This window comes from Vanellus vanellus (assembly GCF_965231255.1).
Source record: "Vanellus vanellus genome assembly, chromosome: 7".
Classification (NCBI taxonomy): Eukaryota; Metazoa; Chordata; class Aves; order Charadriiformes; family Charadriidae; genus Vanellus; species Vanellus vanellus.
This window is the reverse complement of record NC_138912.1, coordinates 22,904,677-22,926,863: the sequence shown is the minus strand read 5'-3', so window position 1 is coordinate 22,926,863 and position 22,187 is coordinate 22,904,677. Positions and strand designations below refer to the sequence as shown.

The window sequence follows — 22,187 nt, the reverse complement described above, 5'->3', positions numbered from 1 at the left end:
GCAAATTCAGGGCATCTAATAAAATACAGTTTTTCTGTGTCACCTTTCATATCCCTCTCCTAAATACACCATGACTTCTTGTCCACAGACCAGGGAAAAAACTGACAGACCAAATCTTTACTCCAACTCAGATGATCATATGCAGCAGCAAGCAAATCTATTCTCGTTCACTAGATCCAATGGAATCCTGGGCTGCATAGGGAAGAGTGTGGCCAGTAGGTCGAAGGAGGTCATTCTCCCCCTCTACTCTGCACTGGTGAGACCACAACTGGAATACTGTGTCCAGGTTTGGTCTCCTCAATTCAAGAGGGACAGGGAACTGCTGGAGCTAGTCCCACGAAGGGCAACTAAGATGATTAAGGGCTTGGAGCACCTCCCTTATGAGGAAAGGCTGAGAGAGCTGGGACTCTTTAGCCTGGAGAAGAGAAGGCTGAGGGGAGACCTTATTATGGCGTACAAGTATCTAAAGGGTGGGTTGAAGGAGGATGGAGCCAGGCTCTTTTCAATAGTTCTCAGTGACAGGACGAGGGGCAATGGGCACAAGTTAGAACACAGGAAGTTCCGTTCAAATACATGGAAAAACTTCTTTACGGTGAGGGTGACAGAGCACTGGCACAGGCTGCCCAGGGAGGTTGTGGAGTCCCCTTCCCTGGAGATTTTCAAGACCCGCCTGGATGCAGTCCTGAGTAATGTGCTCTGGGCAATCCTGCTTTAGCAGGGGAGTTGGACTAGATGATCTCTAGAGATCCCTTCCAACTCTGAAAACTCCGTGATTCCGTGAAATCCACCTCAAATTCTGACTAAATGAAAAAGCGCCACATAGCCTGTTATCAGTCTGCATTGTGATTCATGTGTACAGAGGATACACAAATATGGCAGTCCAAAATATCAATCCTTGATAAGAGGGAGATTCACTTCCTGTGATAGACAGTTGCCTATGATATAAATGAAACCCAAATCCAAGGTGTCTTAATAATCAAATTATTAAGAGAGACAGGGCTTCCAAGAGGTGTTAGAAGCTGCTGGTGGGCCATTTACAGAAGTCCTCAGCACCTTTTACATTTCAGTGTCTGAAGTGTGAGTATTTAAGTGATGTATGAGGAAATGAATGCATTCTTTGCCTAGCTGGAATGCATAACAAAGTAATCATGATCACATGCAATAATTATTAACATCCTAGTGAAACCTCTTACTTTGACTGGAACAGAAAACCTTCACTTTAAATAAAGTGCTGCAAACAAGCAAGAGGAAATAGCAGAATCAAAGCAGATAAAAGTTTTGCGAACCAAACTTCAGTGATAGGAACACAAGATTTGCATTATGATATGTGAACCTAAAGTTGTTCTCCTTTTAAGAGTCTCTGTGAAATCACCTTCTGTTTATTAGGAGAAAAGTAGCTTTGCCCACAAGTCTCCTGAGGCCACCATTTAGCTTATTTTTACATCACAAGGAGATACGCGTCAGTGAAACACAAACGTTACTTCACACCCTGAGAATGGCACGTTTTTCCTTTTTTAGATAAAACACATACACTTCCCTACAGGGAGGGGAACTTGCAAATTGGGCACTACATACTTACACAATATAGGTTAAACCCCTCTCTCCCTGGAGTTCGCAGCTTTATTCTAATCAGTTTTACCTGCACACGTTAGCTAAAACATTTTCATTGATGGCAACCTAGCTCTCACTTTGTTATCCTCTCCCACTGTGGCAAGGTGCATCAAGCCGTACCCCAAAAAGGAAGTATGCAAATGTTGGGGGATAAAGCAGTATTTAGGAAGAACTGAATTCTCTACAAAACGTCACAGAAATACATCTAGGTGGTAAAGGCTGAGCAGGGACAGATAACTCTACAGAACACCCTCCCCCAGAGGTAGCCGAGCTACCAGCAAGCACCAAGCGCGCTCAAGACACAGGAGGGCTCTACCAGCACCTGCCCTGAGCCCAAGCCAAGTGAAGCAAGAACAGGCAGAAAGCGCAGCAACCTGGCCGCGAATAAAGCAGCCACCGCTGCTCCGAAGAGCCCCGGGGCTCCGCTAAACTCGGGGAGGGGACTCTCCTTCCCCTTTCCCCAGCGGCGGAGGAGCGCCGGGAGCGAGCAGAGCCGCGCACCAGCACCGCCCCGCAGGCGGGAGCGGGCAGGGGCCGGCGGGCAGCCCGCCGCGCTCCGCCACCTCCCCGCTTACCGGCGCCCGACAGGTCGCTCACGGGCTGGGCTACCGCGGAGAGCCTCGCTAGGGCACAGCACGGCCGGGCGGAGAAACCCCGCCGCACACAGTCCCCCCTTCCCCCGGCACCTACCGGGGTCCGCCATGGTCCGGGGCTGGCGGGGAAGTGGCCGCTCCCCTTCCCTCACATCCCCGTTGGGGTGGCGCGGCGCGTCCCTCCCGCGGCCGCTTCCTCGACCCCAGCCAGGCACCCCGGCCAGGCGCTCCGTCCCGCCGCCCGGCCCGGCCCCGCCCCGCCCCGCCGGCGCCCGGTACCGAGGGGCGGCCCGCGGCGCCCCCTGCGGAGTCGGGCACAGGGCGGCTCCCGGCCAGTCACGCCGGCGGCTGCTTTCGGCTCCCCATCGCCTCCCAGGTACGTGGCGGGATTCTCCTGCCACAGGAGGGAAATGCCCTTTTCCAAATGGGCACTCGTATACTCCATAGGTGGACGAGGAAGCGGCGATAAAATGAGGAAAGGTCGTGTGTTACGGCCATAGAGAAACGCCATATCCTCAGTCACGAGAAACTTAGAGCCGTGGTTGCGGAAGGGAACAAGCGAGACCTGCTTCATGCACGCCCCTAACGTAGGCTTTGACTTCTGTCTCCTACAAGCAAGGAGTTTTATTTTTTCGGAGGGAAAATCAAGTTGTTCCATATAAAGAATGAAGCACTCAGTATTCTGTGCTTTCAACTAAAAGAATCTTTTAACTTAAGATTTCCCTATGATTATGCTCGTGTTTGAGTACAGAGAAAATAAGTAGCAGGAAGACACTGTTGGGAGTTCAGAGACAAGGACTCAATTTAATTTTGTTGCTGAAGACAAAGCAACAGATTCTGCCTCAATAATTATTTCAGACTATTCCTTCACAAACTTGGAAAAAACAGTTGAACTGATTTGCATTCACAAAAATTTCTTTGCCAAGAACCAGTGAAGTCTGTCATTGATGCACTTCAGCAAAGTAAAAGCAGATTCCTTACAATCTGGTTTCCCAGTCAAGACAGTCACTCCCAAGCAGTCAGAGGACATTGTGTGAGCAGCTTAATGTCACAAACACTAATGTTAGAACAGAGATGATTACAAACAGCAAGGAACCAACTGTTTCCTACTAATCAACTCTTAGAAGTTAGTCAAACTCGTCTGTTACCTCCAAATCTTCCTTTACGCCAAACCTACTGTAAGCTTACAAACTGTGTGCCACTGCCTCTCTTCCAAAACCAAAGCGTTTGCTCACACAATAATAAACTACTAGGATAAAAAACAATCCGATGATACAGCCTTATGAGAAACTCCAGGCATGCAGAGAAGAAACCAGCACTTTCCAATTTGAATCCTCCAGAAAACATACAATAGAATAAAGAATTCCTGGACACTGGAGAAGTGTGCAAATACAGTATCTACTTGGGATTTATGTGAGGGACAAATATTCACTAGCTGGAAACTAGTCTCTACCCAATTCTTTGGCTATTAGAGAATAATACTCATATTAAAAACTAGTATAACAGATGGATAACCACGTATATGACTTTATAATGACTGTTGCACATTATTTCCCTTGTAAAGCTGTTTATCTTCATAGAATAGTTTGGGTTGGAAGGGACCTTAAAGATCATCTAGTTCCAACCCCCCTGCCATAGGCAGGGACACCTCCCACTAGACCAGGTTACTCAAAGCCCCATCCAGCCTGGCCTTGAACATTTCCAGGGATGGGGCATCCACAGCATCTCTGAGCAACCTGTACCAGTGTCTCACCACCCTCACAGTAAAGAATTCCTTCCTAATACCTAATAACCCCTTTCAGTTTAAAACTGTTACCCTTCATCCTGTCTCTACACTCCCTGATAGAGAGTCCCTCCCCATCTTTCCTGTAGGCCCCCTTTAAGTACTGGAAGGCCGCTCTAAGGTCTCCCTGGAGCCTTCTCTTCTCCAGGCTGAACAACCCCAACTCCCTCAGCCTGTCCTCATAGGAGAGGTGCTCCAGCCCTCTGATCATCTTCATGGCCCTCCTCTGGACCCCCTCTAACAGGTCCATGTCCTCCTTCTGTTGGGGGCCCCAGAGCTGGATGCAGTACTCCAGGTGGGTTCTCACCAGAGCTGAGCAGAGGAGCGGAATCGCCTCCTTCAACCTGCTGGCCACACTTCTTTTGATGCAGCCCAGGATATGGTTGCCTTTCTGGGCTGCGAGTGCACATTGCCAGGTCATGTTGAGCTTCTCGCCCATTAACACCTCCAAGTCCTTCTCCTCAAGGCTGCTCTTGATCCATTCTCCTCCCAGCCTGTATTTGTGCTTGGGATTGCCCCGACCCACATGCATTGTGGGACCCTTGCACTTGGCATTGTTGAACTTCATGAAGTTCGCACAGGCCCAGGTCTCAAGCCTTTCCAGGTCCCCCTGGATGGCATCCCCTCCCTCCAGCGTGTTGAGTGCTCCACACAGCTTGGTGTCATTGGCAAACTTGCTGAGGGTGCACTCAATCCCACTGTCCATGTCACTGACAGATGTCAAACAGCATCAGTCCCAGTACTGATCCCTGAGAAATGCCACTCTTCTAACTTCCAGAACAAAAAGTTAAAACCAAAATCATCTCTCTGATGTCAGATGAGGATTTCAACATACTCCTTGGAACAAGCTCTTAAACCCTTGCTGTACCATACAAAGGACTATCAGAGTCAGCTCCCTGTTTAGTCAGAACTGATGGGGCTTCTCTATAGGTTTCAGTGTCAGTTAGGATGCTATGTATTGTATTTAATCAATGCAAAGCCCACAGGAAACCTCTTTAGGGTTTAAAATCCCTAAGCCACTAAAGTGAAATTAATATGCTTCCCCAAAGGAGCTTAAATAAAATAACCGCTAGCATGTTGTTTCAGCAACCTTTACAGCAACCTCCACCTGAAAAATCAGTTGACAAATTGAGGCAAAAGCCCCTTTACGCTCTAGAACATTAGGCCAGCCTAAGGGAAAGAGTTACACAGCTTATAATGAATTAAGAACAAAATGAGGAAATACAGGGAGCTTTTCATCCTTCCTTGCCCAAAATGACTGTACAAGTCTTAACCTTCCTCCCTTCAATTCACCGCAGCATGTAAACACAGTTGCATTTGCAGCATTATTCTCAAGGGTCTGTCTTAACCCTGCCCAAAGAAAAGGACAACATTGCTTTTTTGCTAGGTACTTTTGAGGGGTAACAAGGAAAGGATTCAGTGATTCAACACCCATGCCATCTCTCTTAACTTCTTCTTGGCCACAAAAAAAAGTGGGAAGAGCGGAGACCTCTCACAGGGATGCTCTCTTCTGAGGTGAATAGCTCTGCCTGGAGCCTTAACAAGATATGCCAGCCAAGGGGAAGGACTGAAAAGACCTATGAGGAGTAGATGAGGGGAACTAAGGAATTCACAAGTAGTAACATAAATCAGTTGAATTTGCTTGCTTTTTAGATCCCAGGATCTCCCACTACCGCCTTGGGGAATACAAGAATAAAACAGCTTTCCTTGCACAGTTACTGCCCTGCCAGGTCATCTTAAGATCTGTAGGCACAACACAGGAGAACATACCTACATAGCAACATATCTCTGAAGAGAAGTAGTCACACAGCATCTGGGAACAGACCTAACTGGCAAAGGCTTGGCAGGAGAGGGAGACGCTTACTAACCAGGCAAGAAGCAAAGCAAGCCAGTGAAGCAGACACAGCCAGTAACTTCCCTGGTTCCTCACAGCAGTTACTTCAGACAGCAGGACTTAAAATAAGGACAGTTTACCAGCAATGGCTACACCTCTTCCTTTCTGATGCTGACAAAAGCATGGAACTTGTGCTGAGCTTTGCAGATGAAGCTTGCAGCTGTAGCCTACTGTGGATGGAAGCTACAAAAACTGAGAGAAATACTGGTTCCTGGAAACAGTTTCCTTTCTGCAATACAGCCCTAAGTTATTCCATACATAACAGGTGCAGGCCAGATCAGGGATACCTGAAAACGAAATACACATATTTAACAAGCCCTCAGATGAACGTCCTTTTTTTACAATACAGGCATGTATTGCACAATGACAGAATCTTACAGTACAATCTACCACCACATGAGCTGCTTTTATTTCCCCAGCACTGCAGATGTGGTACCTTCCAGAGACACCAGCACCAGGTGGGCTCTGCCAGGCATAAAGCCTGCCCAAGTGTGCGTTCAGCAGGTACTACATAACAGCACACAAGAGGGACAGAACCCCAGCGCAGCAGGGCACAGCAATATCTGGAGATAGTTAAGAGCAGAGAACCGGGGAGGGGGAATGTAAAGAGCATAACACTACGTACCTACTACTGCTTGCTTGACCCTGGCAGCCCTAACTCAGGCCTTGCAGTATAGGACTCTCTTCTTCCTTTGCCCTCAACAGGCTTTATGGTACACTCTGTTAAGGAGAATCAAAAAAAGCCCCATCACAGATGCAAGGACAACAGAGGACTGCAATCATCAGAGCAAACCTTCAGTTTCACAGAAGTAAAAAAAAACTTTGGTGGAGACATAACTAATTTAAAGCCACAGTAATATACAACAGCTGAATGAAATCTCCTCATTATCAGGGTCCTGAGTACACTAACAGCCTGTGCTTGTCCTGATCAGTCTCACGTGGGGTTTCCACACCCATTTTTTGCCCATAGGCCCAGAAGCTCCCTTTAAGCTCAAGCCTGAGCCTTCAGTTCTTGCCTGTTCTGTAGGTATACCTATTTCAAGTCTTATCTCCAACCTTACTCCCTTGATGCCCTTCAAACTTACGTTGTAAGTAACCTTATCCCCAATTCCATCTCTAGCTCAATCTTACGGACAGTCCCTTTAGATCCACAGCATTACTTTTACCCATCCCTTCCTCTGGCACTGTCTCCCTTTACTCCTGAATAGATTCCTCACGCAGATCCTAGACCTGGTTCATCGCTCACCTTTCCTGGGACTACTGATGAATCCTGTTGTCAGTATCTGCCTGCCACGTTCAAGCTGTGTGGGACTGCACCCTGTTGGTGAGGACACTTGCCAGCACTGAGGTTGCTCATAGCTACCGGTTTCTTTTCCTCCACGGAGCAGCCCTGCTCCCTACCGTTCTGCTTCCAGCGACCGTATTTAAAAAGGGTTACATCTAGGAGCAGACCGATATGGGCAAAAAGGGGGTTTAAGTGGACTCAAGTCTTCCGTGCGCATGCACGTCCCCGAGTTCCTTCCTCCTCTCCGCTGCGGGCCCCAAGCCTGCCGCTGCACCACAAGCCGCCTCCCGGCCCTGACTGCCGCCCTCACCCAGGCGCGGGCGCCGCCACAGAGCGTGGCCTCTCCCAAATCGCCTCACGCCGGGAGGGGCGGCCGTGCCTCGCGGGCCCCTCCTCTGCGCCCCCTATCCCACCCGCCCACGCCAACAGCCCTTCCCGCCGGTCACCGACATCTTCACGCCGGAACCCGCCTCCCCTCCACCGCGCTCGGGGGGGAGTTGGGGGTGTTTCCTCGCCCCGTCCCGTCCCGCCCCGCCCCAACATGGCGGGGTGGGCGGAGCCCGGGCGCACGTCGGTGCGTGGCGCGGCGCGCGCGTGCGCGCCGGCGGCGGCACGTGGCGGCAGGGGCAGCATGGCGGAGTGGCGCGCGGTGCCCAGCGACCTCTTCCCCTTCGTGCTCGCCTTCCTGCGCGAGAACCGCTTCGAGGGCGCCGCGCGCGCCTTCGCCCGGGAGGCGGCGGCGGTGAGCGGGACCGGGACGGGGACGGGGACGGGGACGGGGACGGGGACGGGGACGGGGACGGGGACGGGGGCGGGGGGGGGGGGCGCTGACTGAATGAGTGGCTGACTGACGCGGCCTCTCCCTTGCTGCAGAAGGAGCAGGACCCCAACGCTGCCTCCCTCCTGGACATCTTCAGTTACTGGCTGAAGTAAGTGCCCCTCCGGCGGCGGGGGCCGCACTTAACGGGCCTGGGGAAGCGGCGGGGGGTGGTGGTGTGTGCGTCTCCGCTGCGCTGCCGGGCTCCCTCCGGCGCCTGCCGCCGCCTGGCCCTCGCCTCGTAAAGCCACCGGCTCGGCCTTTCTCCCCGTAGGTCTCCGGCGGCCAAGAAGAGAAAGCTCGTGCCCAACGGCTCCCAGGCGAAGAGGAAGCCGCCCTCCAGCAGCGATGACAGCTCCAGCGAGGAGGACGAGACCCCCCCAGCCAAGAAACCAGGTGGGGTTTGTGAGCGGGCCTGGGGCAGGCCAGGGTTGTGCCTGGCATTGGCTCCCCGCCTGCGAATGGAGCTCAGCTTCAGCCGCTCGTTTGGGGTCAGTCAGCAGCTATCAAGGACTGGTTTTGTATTGACTGATCTTGTTTCTGGCAGGTCTTTTCTCCGTGGTGGGTAAGGTATGTTCATCCTAGCTAAGGGTGATCTCTTTATCTAGTGGTAATTTAAGCACATCAGGGTTTGCATCCAATAGAAAGTTTTAGCTATTCTGTTGCTCTCTTTTGGCTGAAGCTGGCGAAGGCATTGGGCTGTATTGAGTTTTGAAGGTACTGTTGCAGCAGCACCTTCATTACCTTGTCTGTATTCACATTCTGCTTCTGAGCACTCACTGATAGGATATGCCAGCAGGGTTACTCTTGCTTGCTTCAACACATTCAAATTATGTGTTGATTTAAATATTGAGTGAAATTGGATTTTGAGTGCATGTAGATTGGGCTGATACTCTCTTCATGGGAGGTAGGTACCTCATGATTTTTTCTATACTATTTTCCAGGCACTCTCAGTTTCACTGAGAGCTTTAAAGAATGGTTTCTTATCCTGCTGTTGCAGGATAACTGATTCAGGTTTTATAAGTGCTTTCACATTTGTTAAAATATGCATAACTTGACAAAACTCCTGCATGGCTAGGATCCTTACTCATGTGCTTCTTGTGTGAGGTTGCTACTCTCCTTTCTCTCAAGCCTGTGTCCTAGTGCTACCAAAAAATACGTCCCTCCGCTGCACTTTGTATGTGGTGAACAGTTCCTGGCATTGTTCTTACGCTTTGCATTAATCGTGGTGTACACAAGTTTGTACCTAGCAGCAGATTTGCAGGAGAGGAGTAGACGGGGAGAGGGGGAGACACACAAAGAAATCTGGTCTTCAACTTGAGCCATCCTAAAGCTGAATTTGAACTCACATCTGATTTTTACTTGATAAGGACAGTTGCAAATATAACTTGAGGCAAAATGATTTCTTTTGCTCCACATTATTAAAAAGCAATCAGTAACCAGGAAGAGTATATTTGGCTAAAACACATTAAGCAAAGTGTCTGGAAGCTTAACACAGCATTGCACTGGTTCTTTTTGGAAATCTGTGCTTGTTCAGTGGGTTTTTGTAAGCTAGAAGGTGTGCAGACCCAGTTAATGTTATCTCAGTTTGTGGGGGCACTTTCCTTGGGGGGGGGGGGGTGCTTTCTGGTGATAGAAGTCTGCACTTAAATGTGTACATGACTAAGATGAAATCTAGAATTTGTTTTATCCTCATGCCTACCCATTTTGGAGTCTTCTGCTGCACCCTGCTCAAGAAACAAAAGTCGGTCATGGTTTAATTACCTTAGTGTATCCTCTTCTTCTGATACCCACTAGTGCAAGATACAGGTACATGAAAGTTTGAATTAACTTATCATCAATGCGTCCTGTCCTTTATTTGCAGCTAAAGCAGCAGCTGTGCCCAAGGCAAAAGCAGTTCCTCCAGCCAAGAAGGCAGAGAGCAGCAGCGAGGACTCCAGTGATGATTCAGACTCGGAGGAGGAGAAGAAGCCAGCAAAGGTCAGCTTTTCTGTCCAGCCTCTTTAATGCATGTTTGACAGTGATGGGTTATAGCAAATTTGACCAACAGAATTTTCTCTGAAATTGGGCTCACTCTTTCTGAACTGTGAGGTGCCTAGACTGCTGCAGGTACATCGTAAGAAGACATTCCTGTAGTGGACAGGGTGCCATTTGGACTGTTCCTGTGAAAAATTAATTTTGTGTCCAGCACCCGCTTTGTTTCATAGCCAAGGCTGCTCCTTGCATTTATCCTAAGACTACCAGGGCTTACTTCTTTGCAGAGAAATATTTATTTACAATCACTAAAATAACTCTGGAATTTTTCCATATATATGTGTATATATAAAAAGAGAATCTTCACTCCTTTTTCTTGCTGCAGTCATGGTCTTGAGAAGGGGGGGCTAAGAATGATGTCAGTGTACACTAGAGGAGAGCAACCAGGGTTGCCCAGTCAGTATTTTTGGTTTTCAAACTAGTGTGATCTGGGGAAGGAAGACAGCAGTGCCAGTCCCAGAACTACCCCCTTTTGAGGAGGCAGAACTGGAGACTGAGGTGCAAAGGAAGTCTCCCATGGGCTGATGGGAGGTTTCCCAGAGCCAAATTGTTATCCAGGGATTTTCAGGCCTTAACCGTTAGGCAGAGTGGTGTTTCCAAGTCAAAATGGTAACCTCTGTGAAAGACAGCTGTTTATATTCTCTGTACATGTGTCCCACTCATCAGCCTCTTTTTCATGAGTACAAGAGCTAATCAGTTTTCCCTTCCGTTGTTTAGAAAGGCTCAAAACCCATGGTGAAGCCAGCTGGAACCAAAATCCAGCCTCAGAAGAAAGCAGAGAGTTCCAGCTCTGACTCAAGCAGCTCAGATGAAGAAGCGCCAAAGAAACAGCCACCAAAACCAACAACACCTAAATCAGGTACCTCTTACTGGGTATCATGAGTCAAAATACAGAAACAAAAAAGCCAGGGGAGGAGTGATGGGGGCTGTACCTGCATGCAAAGGCAGATGTATTAACATAGCAGTTTGAAAATCTGCTGTCAGTGCCATTTGCACTCCAGTCCAGTCTGATTCTGACATGAAAGAGGTGTAGAACTGATGGCAGATAAAACATAGCATCCCAAACACTGCATTGTTTGCATATGTAGCTGTAACCAGCAACCTTAACTGCTTAAGTTGTGCTTTTGCCAGTGTCTTCCCCTCAAAGAGCAGGGAAGATCTTTACTTAGCCTTTGGTCCTGGAACTTCCAATGAGCTAGAATAGTAAGTTTTCTGAAAACTTTCTCTAATCTTGCAGTAGGATAAAACAATAGTTTTGTAGTACTACCTTAATCTGCCCTATTGGTTCCCTGTGGTTCTTTTCTCTCTATGGTACTTTATGCTGAATTTAATTACTTCTCATCTACTGTAGCATGTTTTCTAATGTCCCTTTTTACTTAACCTCAAAAGGAAATAAAGCTGCCCCGGTGGTGGGGGCCAAGGTGGTCAATGGAAAAGCAGAAAGCAGTAGCAGCAGTAGCGAAGATTCAGATGAGGAAAAGGCTGCACCGAAGAAGGTAAATTAGACCATAAAAAGCTTCCTGAACACTGTAGAAGTCTAGTAACTGGGTGTATCTCTGTCTTTCAGGGACTGTGAAATGTGTAGGCAAAGGCACAGACTACACAGATGCTGAGCACAGCATTTGTAGTTGTTATACCTCCGTCTCCTTTATACAGTGAGATTTTGTGTTCTGGCACCTCTCCATGCACTGGCTTTCTTCCCTAATATCTCCCTACTGCTTCCTCTGCTCCTTCCTTTTACAGGAAAACATCTCGTTGTGTCATAATCATATTGTAGTCTCCATTATATGTTCACTTCTCCGTAGCTCTTTTGTGCTTAGCTATCTGTAACTTTGAGTTTTCCACTAGGGAGTGCTTAAAAATGTTTTATGAAACACAAAAATGATCCTAGTTGTGTTTAATCAAGTGACAGTTGCTACCATTTCAGTCACTTCTGTGCCCCTTGGTCAGAGGAGCTGCTAATTAGGGGTATACGCAGCAGAAAACAGCAGAGTGGCCAGAAAGATCATGATGCTCATGTGTTTCCTAAAAGTTGCATTTGAGATTCTTTGTTAATCTTTCTCCCTTTGTCTTCAAAATTTACTATCTTAAGTGAGGCATAGAGTTAAACAAGATCCACATCCAGCTGTCCCCACAGGATTTTCGTAACTTCTTTTTAATGTGTATTTCTTTCCTTCTTGTTATAGGCTGTTCCCAAGAAATCACCTCTGCCAAAACCCGCAGCCACTCAGGCATGTCCAGGAAAAAACAAACGTGCCAAGGAAAGTTCCAGTAGTGAGGACTCATCTGACAGCTCAGACGATGAAAAGCCACCTGCAAAACAAAAGCCTAAATCTGGTAAGGACTAAATACCGTTGTTGCTATGTGGGAGGATACTTTCTGCTAGTCCCACTGTCCCGGGAGAAGCATGCACAGGGCACAGGCACGTCTTCCTGCACACCAGCTTCCAGGTGGTGCTGGTGGTGGTGTTGTGAACCAGAAATACAGCAGCTCTTTTCATGGGTGCTGTTGGGGCTAAGCTTACAATTCAGCTCCTCCATCAATCAAGGGATGGGGCATGAGAGAAATTGTGACAGACTCTGCTTGGTTTGCTGCATATCTTCTATTTGGGTAGCATTTGAGTACATTCTTCTTGCAGGTTTTCTCTCTGCGAGGATTTGGGAAGTAATTTGACAGTGGTTTGTTTTTTCTGTAACTGCAATTTAAGCTTTTTTAGGTTTTTTTTTGTGAAGCATACAATCCAGCTGGTAGGCTAAATGGGACTCTGTTCAATATGGTATAGTGCTTTTAGGATTCCAGCTGATCTGGGTGAAGGATCAAGCATCGAAACTCAGTTTGATCCTCTAAACAGGATTTGAGAAGGCAGTAGATAAAAACAATCAACAATTGACATCTCAATTTGTTTTATTCTGAAAAATTTTGGCAACGCAAGCTCCCATTCTTCTAAAATGCAGAGAAAACTTCTGCAAAGATGTTTGGCTCAGCTGAACTCCAAGTGGAGAGTAAAACTCACAGTAGAAACAGGAGGTAGCAGTGGGGTGGGTGTAACCATTCAAATTATAAGCTAATATCTTTGATTGTAGCTACAGTCATCTCATGTGCTGCTTGCATTATCACGTAGGCATCAGAATGCTGTGTCTTTCTTCATAGGTCAGTACAGTGCTGTACCACCTCCTCAAGCTACGCAGGCAAAGAAAGGCGTTGCCAAGGCTCCTGCAAAAAAGGCTGAGAGCAGTGACTCTTCAGACAGTAGCGATGAGGCAGAGCAGGCCTCAAAGGCCCCCTCAAAGGGAGGAGCAGGTATGTTGTGAGGAGATGAGGCTCCAGAGGACATACTACATGGTGTGAACAATGTTTTGGCAATGTCTTGGTTTCCTTGAAAAAGCCATTTGACTTTGGTCTGTGTTGTTATTTGCTTCTCTGGAAGCTATAAAGAAGTAATTTGAAGGCATCCCAAACGATGCACAACTTGTGGATCCAAACTGCGTGCAGGTTGGATTACTTTGCGTGTGTTGGTTTGAAAAGTCGTCAGCATCCAGTTGAGCGGGAATAAGCCAGACCCATTACTGCAGCTGGTCAGGTCCTTGCTTGGCTTCCAACGTGCTGGCTGAATGGCTGGTGCACTGAGAAGGGAGCTTTTTCACATTCTTGTGGTTTAGCCCCAGCCAGCCACTAGCACCACGCAGCTGCTCGCTCATTCCCCCCGCGGCAGGATGGGGAAGAGAATCAGAAGGGTGAAAGTGGGAAAAGTCGTGGGTTGAGAGGACAGTTCAATAAGTAAAGCAAAACAAGAAATTCATTCACTACTCCCATCGGCAGGCAGGTGTTCAGCCATCTCCAGCAAAGCAGGGCTTTCCACACGTAACGGTTACTTGGGAAGACAAAAGATGTAACTCCGAATGTCCCCCCTTTCATTCTTCTTCCCCCAGCTTTATATACTGAGCATGGCATCACATGGCATGAAATATCCCTTTGGTCAGCTGTCCTGGCTGTGTCTCCTCCCAACATTTTGTGCACTCCTAGCCTACTCGCTGGCTGGGCAGTGTGAGGAGCAAAAAAGGCCTTGACTGCTTTGCAACAACCAAAACCGTTATTGCGCTGTCAGCAGTGTTCCCATCCCAAACCCATAACAGGACTATACCAGCTGCTAGTAAGAAAGTCGGCTCCGTCCTATCTGAAACCACAACACACATCTGAAAAGGGTTGGATCTTGGGACAAAGATTTGGTGTGGATATGGCCTGTTAATTTTAAACTTGCTTTTGCAGGCAAAGCAGCAGTAGCTAAAACAATCCCTAGCCCCAAAAACAAAGCTGTGACCACCAAGAAGGCTGAATCCAGTTCTGACAGTGACTCAGGTAATTCAAGAAATAGTTTGGGGTTGTTTTTTATGTTAATGTTTTTATTGGCCAGGTTGCTGTATAGTGGTGTGTCTGCTAAGATCCTTAGTGAATGAGCTTGAAAGCTTCACACTCTCCATAGCTGACAAGATCTGAAATTGAAAACAAGCAGCCTGCTGTGCGGAGTGGAGTCTGACCATGAGACACCAATGAGACCATTGGCAGGTGCAGAAAAGTCTGCAGGTTGCTGGATGGCAAGGGTGGGGTGCATGTGTATCAGGCTTCTCCAGGAGATTAATGGTTACACTTTTTGAGAATCTGTCTTCAGATTTTTTGTTTCTGTTACACCATTGTGTTTGGAAGAAGTTTCCAAAATAAAAAATGTTATCTCCATACCAAGTACAAAATAGACTCAAAAGGTGCCTTCTGATGTGACCCTAGAAATGGGGGCAGTGTGCTTTGTGTCTTCTGTTGATCGGGTTTAAGGTTTGCAATGACATATTTCCCATCTAAGTTCCCTAAGTGTTGCATTTCCCCTCCACGTTCAAGGTGCTCCTGTTGTGTATCTCAACATCTCTGTTGCCACGGCAGGTATTGTGGGTGGCAACTGCCTGTCTGTTTGCAGAGAGCTAGTGCTAGACTCTGACCCTTCAACAAGTGGCAGGAGTTCTATGTTTTCTGGTTTTGTTGCCTAGTTTCTCAGAAATGCACAAGGTTTTGATTACTGTTATTAAAGTGTTCAGAAATGTTGGAATGGATCACACTTGGCATTCTAGATTGCTGTGACATGCAACACAAAAGTATATTTGTACACAGGAGTCTCCAGTTAATCCTCAGACTGCTGCTAAACAGATCTGACACAGGAAACAAAGCTAAAATGAGATACTGTGCTGTTGCTTCCTCACTTTCCCTGCTTTGTCAATTTTATCACCTAATTTCTTGCTCGTTCTTTGATCTTTACCACATAGCTTCTTTTCTCGATGTTTCTTTTTGCATTTGTTCTTGGTGATACCTGTACTTTCTCCAGTCCCTTATTCTGTACTCTCTCTCCTACATTATTCTCCAATTATCTGCTTCCTTGTGCATGCATTAGTGAATGAAGAACTTAAACTGCTTGTTTCTACTTCCTCCTAACAAGGAAGATATGTGGAAAGATGAGTGTTGTCCCCTGGCTACTCAAGTGTTTGTCAAATGCTGCTTATTGCCAGTTACCCAGTGGCTCAGCGTTGGGCCACAACCCATTTTGCTCTTCACTTCCCCACGAGTTATCTACATGTTATTACTAATTTGTTCCAGAGGCTTACTAACCTAAAGAACATCCTTTTTTTTTATGTTTGTATTTTTTGTTTAGATTCCAGCTCTGAAGATGACAAGAAGAAGGTAGGGAGTAAGGTCCCAGCTAAACAACCTGTGATAAAGAATACTTCCAAACCAGCAAAAGTAGCTGTCAAGCCTGGGCAAGCAAAGAAAGATTCCAGTTCCTCCTCAGACAGCTCAGGTATTGCGGTAGGAGAAAAGGAGAATTTCCACATGCACATTGTCCTTGCTTAGACCTCTGTTTCTAGGCTTGAGGGTGCAATTGGACGGGAATACTCATTGCAATGCTGTTTCAAGCAGCTAATGATGTGCACTGTGTATCAAAATTGAATCTGTATGTTAGTTTCACGTTGAAGGAATGGAGCTTAGCCTTGATTATCCTTTTCCTTTCCGTTCTAGATTCTGACAGCTCTGACAAGAAGGCCCCTGTGAAGCCCACAGCTAAAGCCACAACCCCTGCAACAAAGAAGTCACAAGCTGCCACAAAGAAAGCACAAAGTAGCTCTGATTCAGATAGCAGCTCCAGCAGCTCTGAGGATGAGAAGAAAGGCGCTCCAGCTAAATTAGCTGGCAAAGTGGGTAAACCAGTGTCCAAACCTTCTACCCCAGCTCCCAAAGCAGACACTTCTGACTCTGATAGCTCAAGCAGTGAAGAAGAAAAGAAGCCAGCAGCGAAACCAGCCACCAAATCTACAGGGGCGGCAAAAGCAACTGTGGGGAAGAAGGCAGCTGCTTCTAGTAGTAGTAGCAGCTCATCTGATAGTTCCAGCGAAGAGGATGAGAAGCCCAAAAAGGCAGGGAAAGGGGCACAGAACAGTTCTAAGACCACTGCCTCCACAGAGAAAGCAAAAGCATCCACACCAGCAGCAAACAACCTGAAGTCTAAGCCAGCTGGTGGCAGCAGTACCAGCAGTGAAAGCAGCTCTGAAGAAAAGACTGGAAAAGTCAATGGAGGTATTAACTACAGTGTGGGAAGTGGGTCTGTCAGGCAATGTTACTGAGCTAAGCATGAATGGGAGTCTTTCCAAAACAGTATTCTTACTAATCTCTATATGCTACCAGATTATGCCGTCTGGTGCAGTACTGAGCAGGAAGGGCTAGTTTTTAATTTGGTGTGATCCTTTTTGTCTGCATTGCATATCTGCTGGCGATAGAATTTGTGGTAAGATGAAGTGTATTTCTGTACGGTTGTTGCGAGTTGCCATCTGTGCATGCACGAGATTGTTAGTGACAGCAAGGCAGACTGCTGGGGTACCTTGTCTGTGTTGAGTGGGACACTGTAGATAATGCCCCAATGCACAATCTCAATCTTTATCCCTCCAGGGGGAAAATGACTTTGAATGCGCTAGTGGTCTGTGCAAGTGCATACTGTGTGACTGCAAGAACTGGCAAATTTTAAGCAACAGAACTTTCTCAAGTACACTAAATCATTAATGTAGAGGTACCCTATTCCACAAAATTGTCTTTATCCATTAGAATAGGATGGCAAAATCCTTGCTGACCCAGAATGGCTATTAGCGTCTGTTATCGCAGTCTGTTTTCTGGAGGAGGTAATGCAGGGACTGATTCTCACACCTGTGTCAACACTGGGTTTGCATTCTGGGGGAGAGATGCCATTACCTTTCCCAACGCTGCAGCTACTCCTTTTGAAGTTTTACTGCTGTACCTCTAACAGGCACAGTCAGGAAGAAGCAGAAGAGGGAAGATGTTCAGGAGCCAGAGACACCACACAGTAAAAAGGCAAAGATCAAAGTTAAAACACCCCACACAGTTCCCAAGGTGAAACAGGTGAGTGAGGGTGAACTGCGGTGACTGGCAGCGGAGGCGTCTTTGCCTCCTGAATGAGTAGGCTTGTTTGGGGTTTTTCAGGGAGGTTGGGCCCACAGGATTATTTGTATTTTTCTCCCTCTTCAAGCACTTGAACCTTGTCAGGAGAACCTTAGGGAGTGCACATACGTGCATAATATTATTCTGGCAAAGGTTGGTTGGATATGCTTGCACAGGAGCATCCTTGAGCTGCCTGATCTGAAGAAGGGAAAGAATTATGAATCTGAGAAACACTTAAACATTGAGGTGACATGAACAGGGCTCCATATTTGCAGGGCAAGGAGGGAAGGAAGTTCTCACTAAGGGAATATCATGTGCACGTATGCGCTTACTGTATCTCATTTTCTTTCTCTTTAACAGCCGGCCTCTCCATTCCGCCGTGTAAGGGAAGAAGAGATTGAGCTAGATGCCCGTGTTGCTGATAACTCATTTGAGGCAAAGGTAGGGGCTAGATAGTGCCCAGAGTGGTAACACTTGGCCTCTGCAAATACACGTTGGCAGAGCAGCCTTAGTGTGCTTGTTTTTTTGGCGGGAACTTTTTCCACCAGGAGGTGCTGTTAGGAAGTTTGTGAGCACTGGCAGGGGGCATGTGGGGGAGTGGTATCCACTCCAATGTTAATGTACTGGTGTTTGCTGGGTAGGCTGAAGTGCAAAGCATTGCCTTAACTCTCCTGGGTACTGACCTAAATTTCTTTTTCCTCTCCCCCTTCATCCCTCACAGAAAGGAGCAGCTGGTGATTGGGGTGAGAAGGCTAACAATATCCTGAAATTCACTAAAGGCAAATCTTTCCGCCATGAGAAGACAAAGAAAAAACGAGGCAGCTACCGTGGAGGCACTATATCGACTCAAGTCAATTCCGTTAAGTTCGAAAGTGACTGAGAATATTTCCTTGGGAATTCATAAACCATCTGCTCACCAGAATGGCTTGGATGGGCATGTGGACATTATGGATGTCAAGCCTGCCTGGAATGCTGCTTCCCCTAGCCCATTGTGGGGCAGGCAGCTCCAGCGTGGGGACGTGGGAAAATGGTTGGAGGTTTCCCCCTTTTTATTTCTATTTCTGGTTTTTAGGCCCCTAATTTGGAACCGTCCTTAAGCTGGTGTTATTGATACCAGTAGAGTGACCTCCAAGACTTAAATTTTTACAGTCTTATTTTAAAAGGCTGGCAGTGATTTTTTTCATTTCAGTTTCCTGGCTATGTAGTAGAAGAAAGAGAATTCTCCTGTATCTTATCCTCCCACTTCTTTTTCAGCGATTTTAACTCAGATACCTGTGAAATGGCAAGTATTGTAACTTGTCTTTGGCTAGTTACTGTAAGAGCGATGACTGATTTGAACTTTCTGGCCATAATCCCCACCCCCACCTAACATTTCAAGTTCACAGTTGCAGTGTGACAGGGTTCCTCTTTTCTGTTTCCTTCTTTCATGGTTTCACCTTGCAAAAAATTCCTACCTTCGTCTTCCTTCCACTCCTGTTGAGGCCAATAACCAGAGTACTTGGAGAACCAGAGTTTAAATACACCTTAGTAGTTGAGTAACTATTGCTTGCAGTTGCAAGTTGGGGGCTATTGTCAGAAAGACCAAGGTCTATAGTACCTACTGTGGCACTCTTGATAACACTTTCATTGGGAACGTAGCTGGGGAACGGAGATGTGCAGAAACTCCTGACTGCATGGAGGTTGTGATGTTTGGCTCAGCAGGAATGGGTAAGGAGGCAGAGGAGATAAAGCCCTCCCTTTTTTACCCAGCTCTGCTTTTTGTTGCGTTTTTGTTTCAGAGGCTCTGACTGCAGTGTGGCATTACTCCTTGTTCTCTCTGAACGTAAAATGTGCCAGCTTATGCTTACTCCCAGCAGTGTGCCGTGTGGCTTGTTAGGAGTTGACATGAATGTATCATTAATGCCTTAAATTTCTTTTTTGGGTTGGATCACTTGCTCTTTGAGCTGTTTTCTGTCTGTTAAATCCCTCTCAAGAAGTAAAATGCTGGTTTCCCCATAGCACTAAGGCAAATAAAGCCTGGTGCAATAAGACTTGAAGTGTTAGCTACAAAAACGTGTTTGGTATGGGGAGCCTCACACAAGTTCAGCAACTTGCTGCCTAAACTGCGATTTCATGAGCAGCTGAGATAATACAATGGCTTGCTGCTGTTGAGAGGAGGGCTTGCTTCCCTTCCACTTGTGTGACTGCCTCGTTTCTGGCATAACTCACCTCTGGTAGAAAATGGTTCCCCCCCGCTACTTTTTTCCTCTGTTAGGTGGGTTAAGTTAATTTTAGTTTGTGGAGCAGTCTGCTGAGCCCATAGCTGGTATGAATTGAACAGCGGTAGTGCATGTTTGGGAAACGGGGTAGTGGGCTGTGAGAACTCACCCCATCTCATGAAACTGCCAGCCACCGAGAGAGGTTATGCAGGGGCTGATTTCCATGTTTCCATTCCCTCCCTGAAGGGTGACAATGAGAAGAACCCTGTTATTACAGGAAGCAGTGTCGCCTAATTGAGGGTTGGATGAGACTTGATGAGCCACCTCCGTATATGTGAGCTGCGACTTGTTCCAATGAGCTTTTTTTCAGGACTTTCCCTCTGGTTTGCACAATCAATCTGGTGCCTGGATTCTAGGCTGCAGTGTTAAAGGGCCCAGGAGACCACGGTTATTGCAAGGTTAGGGGCTATCGCATTAAAGGTTAAAGGCCAAAGGATGGTGGGAAGAGAGTATTTTCTGCTTGGGGATTTGAACATTGTCTTGCTTGTGACTTGTCATTTGCTCTCTTTTTTCTGTTTATCAGGAACTTACATTTGTAACTCTTACCCCCAAAACATAGAAGTTTTTAAAATGTTTATTCTAAGTGTGAGCATACAAATGTCTCGGGAAATAAAGACTGCTGCCTTTGTAATCTGAGTGGATCTGATAGTTAAATGTATGGAATAGCAGGTGGGAAAAGGGAGGGTATCAGTGCTGGGGGTAATGTAGCACTGTTTCTTGAATGGGTAGGTCTGGCTTACATCTATTTGCAGCCGATTCCTGTCTCCTTAGTTACAGGCTTGTGCGTGTAACAGGCCTCCAGAACTGAACGGTGGTCTGTGCAGGTGGCTGTTGAGTGACTGCAAGAAATTTGGAGACAATGAGTGGAAGAATATTTACTTACACCAATCCAAACAGGCTGCTTGAGTCCATTCGTGCCAGGATATCTTGCTAGGTCTCCTCCAGTATTGCTACCGCATTAAGCTGTATGGCAGCTGGCAATGTGACTTCAGTAGCACCAACCTATGGGAATAAGAAACAATAGGCATAACTGAAAAATTCTGTATGTACCTGGTCAAAAGAAGTAATTTCTGTGTCCCCAGTGATCTCTTCCTGCTCTGTGACCATGTGTACAGGGAGAAGAAACTTACTAACAGGTAGGGCCTGGGGAAGGTCTTGTGAGCTGTAATGCTTATTTTTACCCCTTGTGCTACACCTTTCTGGAAAGGTTGACCGGGATCGCCAGGTGGATTGGGCTGGGAGCTGCTCTGTAACCAACACTGTCTGCTACAGCCTTCCACCTCAAACCTGATGTTGGCGGAGACTGCGTAAGGCTGACTGAGCAAGTGCAACATGTGCTGGGGGAGGGAAATGCTTTGTGAGACTGAAAGCTACATGATCTTCCATGTGATTGGCGCTTAGGGGAAAAACTGCTCCCTTCACAAGCTTTTGTAGCTGCTCAGCAGCCTTAACCTACATCTCTGCTGCTGTCCTGGTGTAAAGGAAACGCCTCTTGGAGCGCTTAGGCCTGGTTTCCCTGTGCATCGCTGGTGCAATTCCAGCCGCGGTTACTGCTGGAACTGGACTAACCGGACACCCCCCTCTGGCGTGTGCCGTACCCGTGTGGGTGCCCCGGGACGCTCTGCACCGCCCTTTCCCTTCTGTCCCGACCGACGCGTGTGCAGCCCCGTTCCCCTCCTCTCGCAGGCCCTGGGACACCCCGAGTGGGGTCCCGCACCGGTCGCTGGGGAGATGCTCCGACACCCTTTTGACGCGCCGGCCCGGCGGGAGGCACAAGCGGGACCTGGGTTTGCCCATCCGCCCCCGGCAGCCAGGACCTGCCTCCCTGCCGCCGCGGCGGGGGCGGCTCCCCGCGTACCCCGTGCCCACCCTCTCTCCCTGCCTTCTCCGCGGCCCAAGCGCCCGGTTTGGCCCGGGCGGGGCGGTTCCTGTGCCGGTGCTGCGCGGCCCCGCCCCGCCCGCCGCCGGCCGGGCTGAAAGGAGGAGGCGGGCGGGATCCGTTCCCCTCCCACCGCTGCGCCGCGCCGCGACTCGGGCCGAGCTCCCCGCGGGACTCGCTGCAGGTGGGTGCCGGTACCGCTGGCGGTGGGGCGGAGGGGACCGAGACCGGGGCCGGGCTCCGCCGATGCGAGTACGGCCAAGGGTTGCGGCGTCCGTCGCGCCCGGCTGCCGTGCGGGGAGGAGGAGGAGGAGGGTCCTTCTGCCCCCGTGTGCTCGCGGCGGCAGCGGGGTCACGGGTGGGCTCGGTGTGAACGGCGGCGGCAGCCCCGGGTGGTGCACGGCCGCTGCCGGTCGCGGTCCGGGTGGACGCCGGAGGGCCGGACTGGGGATTCTGAGCTGGTGGCAGAGGCACCTCAGCTGCCCCTCTGCTGCTGGAGGGGAGGGAGGGGAGCGGCGGTTCGAGTTCCCGGCTTGGCCCTGGCGCTGCCG

The 22,187-nt window shown here is 48.3% G+C and overlaps 2 protein-coding genes across 2 annotated transcripts in view; one reads left to right on the top strand and one right to left on the bottom strand.

The window, feature by feature from the left end:
• The window catches only part of PIK3AP1 (phosphoinositide-3-kinase adaptor protein 1), a gene marked incomplete at its 5' end in the record, with an annotated part of 46,615 nt that extends 43,837 nt beyond the window's left edge, over positions 1-2,778 (bottom strand). The window contains 2 exons of the mRNA XM_082486439.1: positions 2,302-2,506; positions 2,728-2,778. Coding sequence (XP_082342565.1) covers positions 2,302-2,506; positions 2,728-2,778 — 256 coding nt within the window. The remainder of the gene's footprint in view (positions 1-2,301; positions 2,507-2,727) is intronic.
• A 5,019-nt stretch (positions 2,779-7,797) lies between these two features.
• NOLC1 (nucleolar and coiled-body phosphoprotein 1) lies at positions 7,798-18,668 on the top strand (the record flags this gene model as incomplete). Its single annotated transcript, XM_082486583.1, has 14 exons — positions 7,798-7,908; positions 8,040-8,095; positions 8,258-8,379; positions 9,848-9,963; positions 10,735-10,876; positions 11,407-11,513; positions 12,204-12,354; positions 13,168-13,317; positions 14,284-14,373; positions 15,707-15,853; positions 16,072-16,626; positions 17,348-17,460; positions 17,860-17,940; positions 18,221-18,668. The coding sequence occupies 14 exons, from the start codon at positions 7,798-7,800 to the stop codon at positions 18,377-18,379; spliced, it is 2,100 nt and encodes a 699-aa protein (XP_082342709.1). The 3' UTR covers positions 18,380-18,668.
• Positions 18,669-22,187: the final 3,519 nt, after the last annotated feature.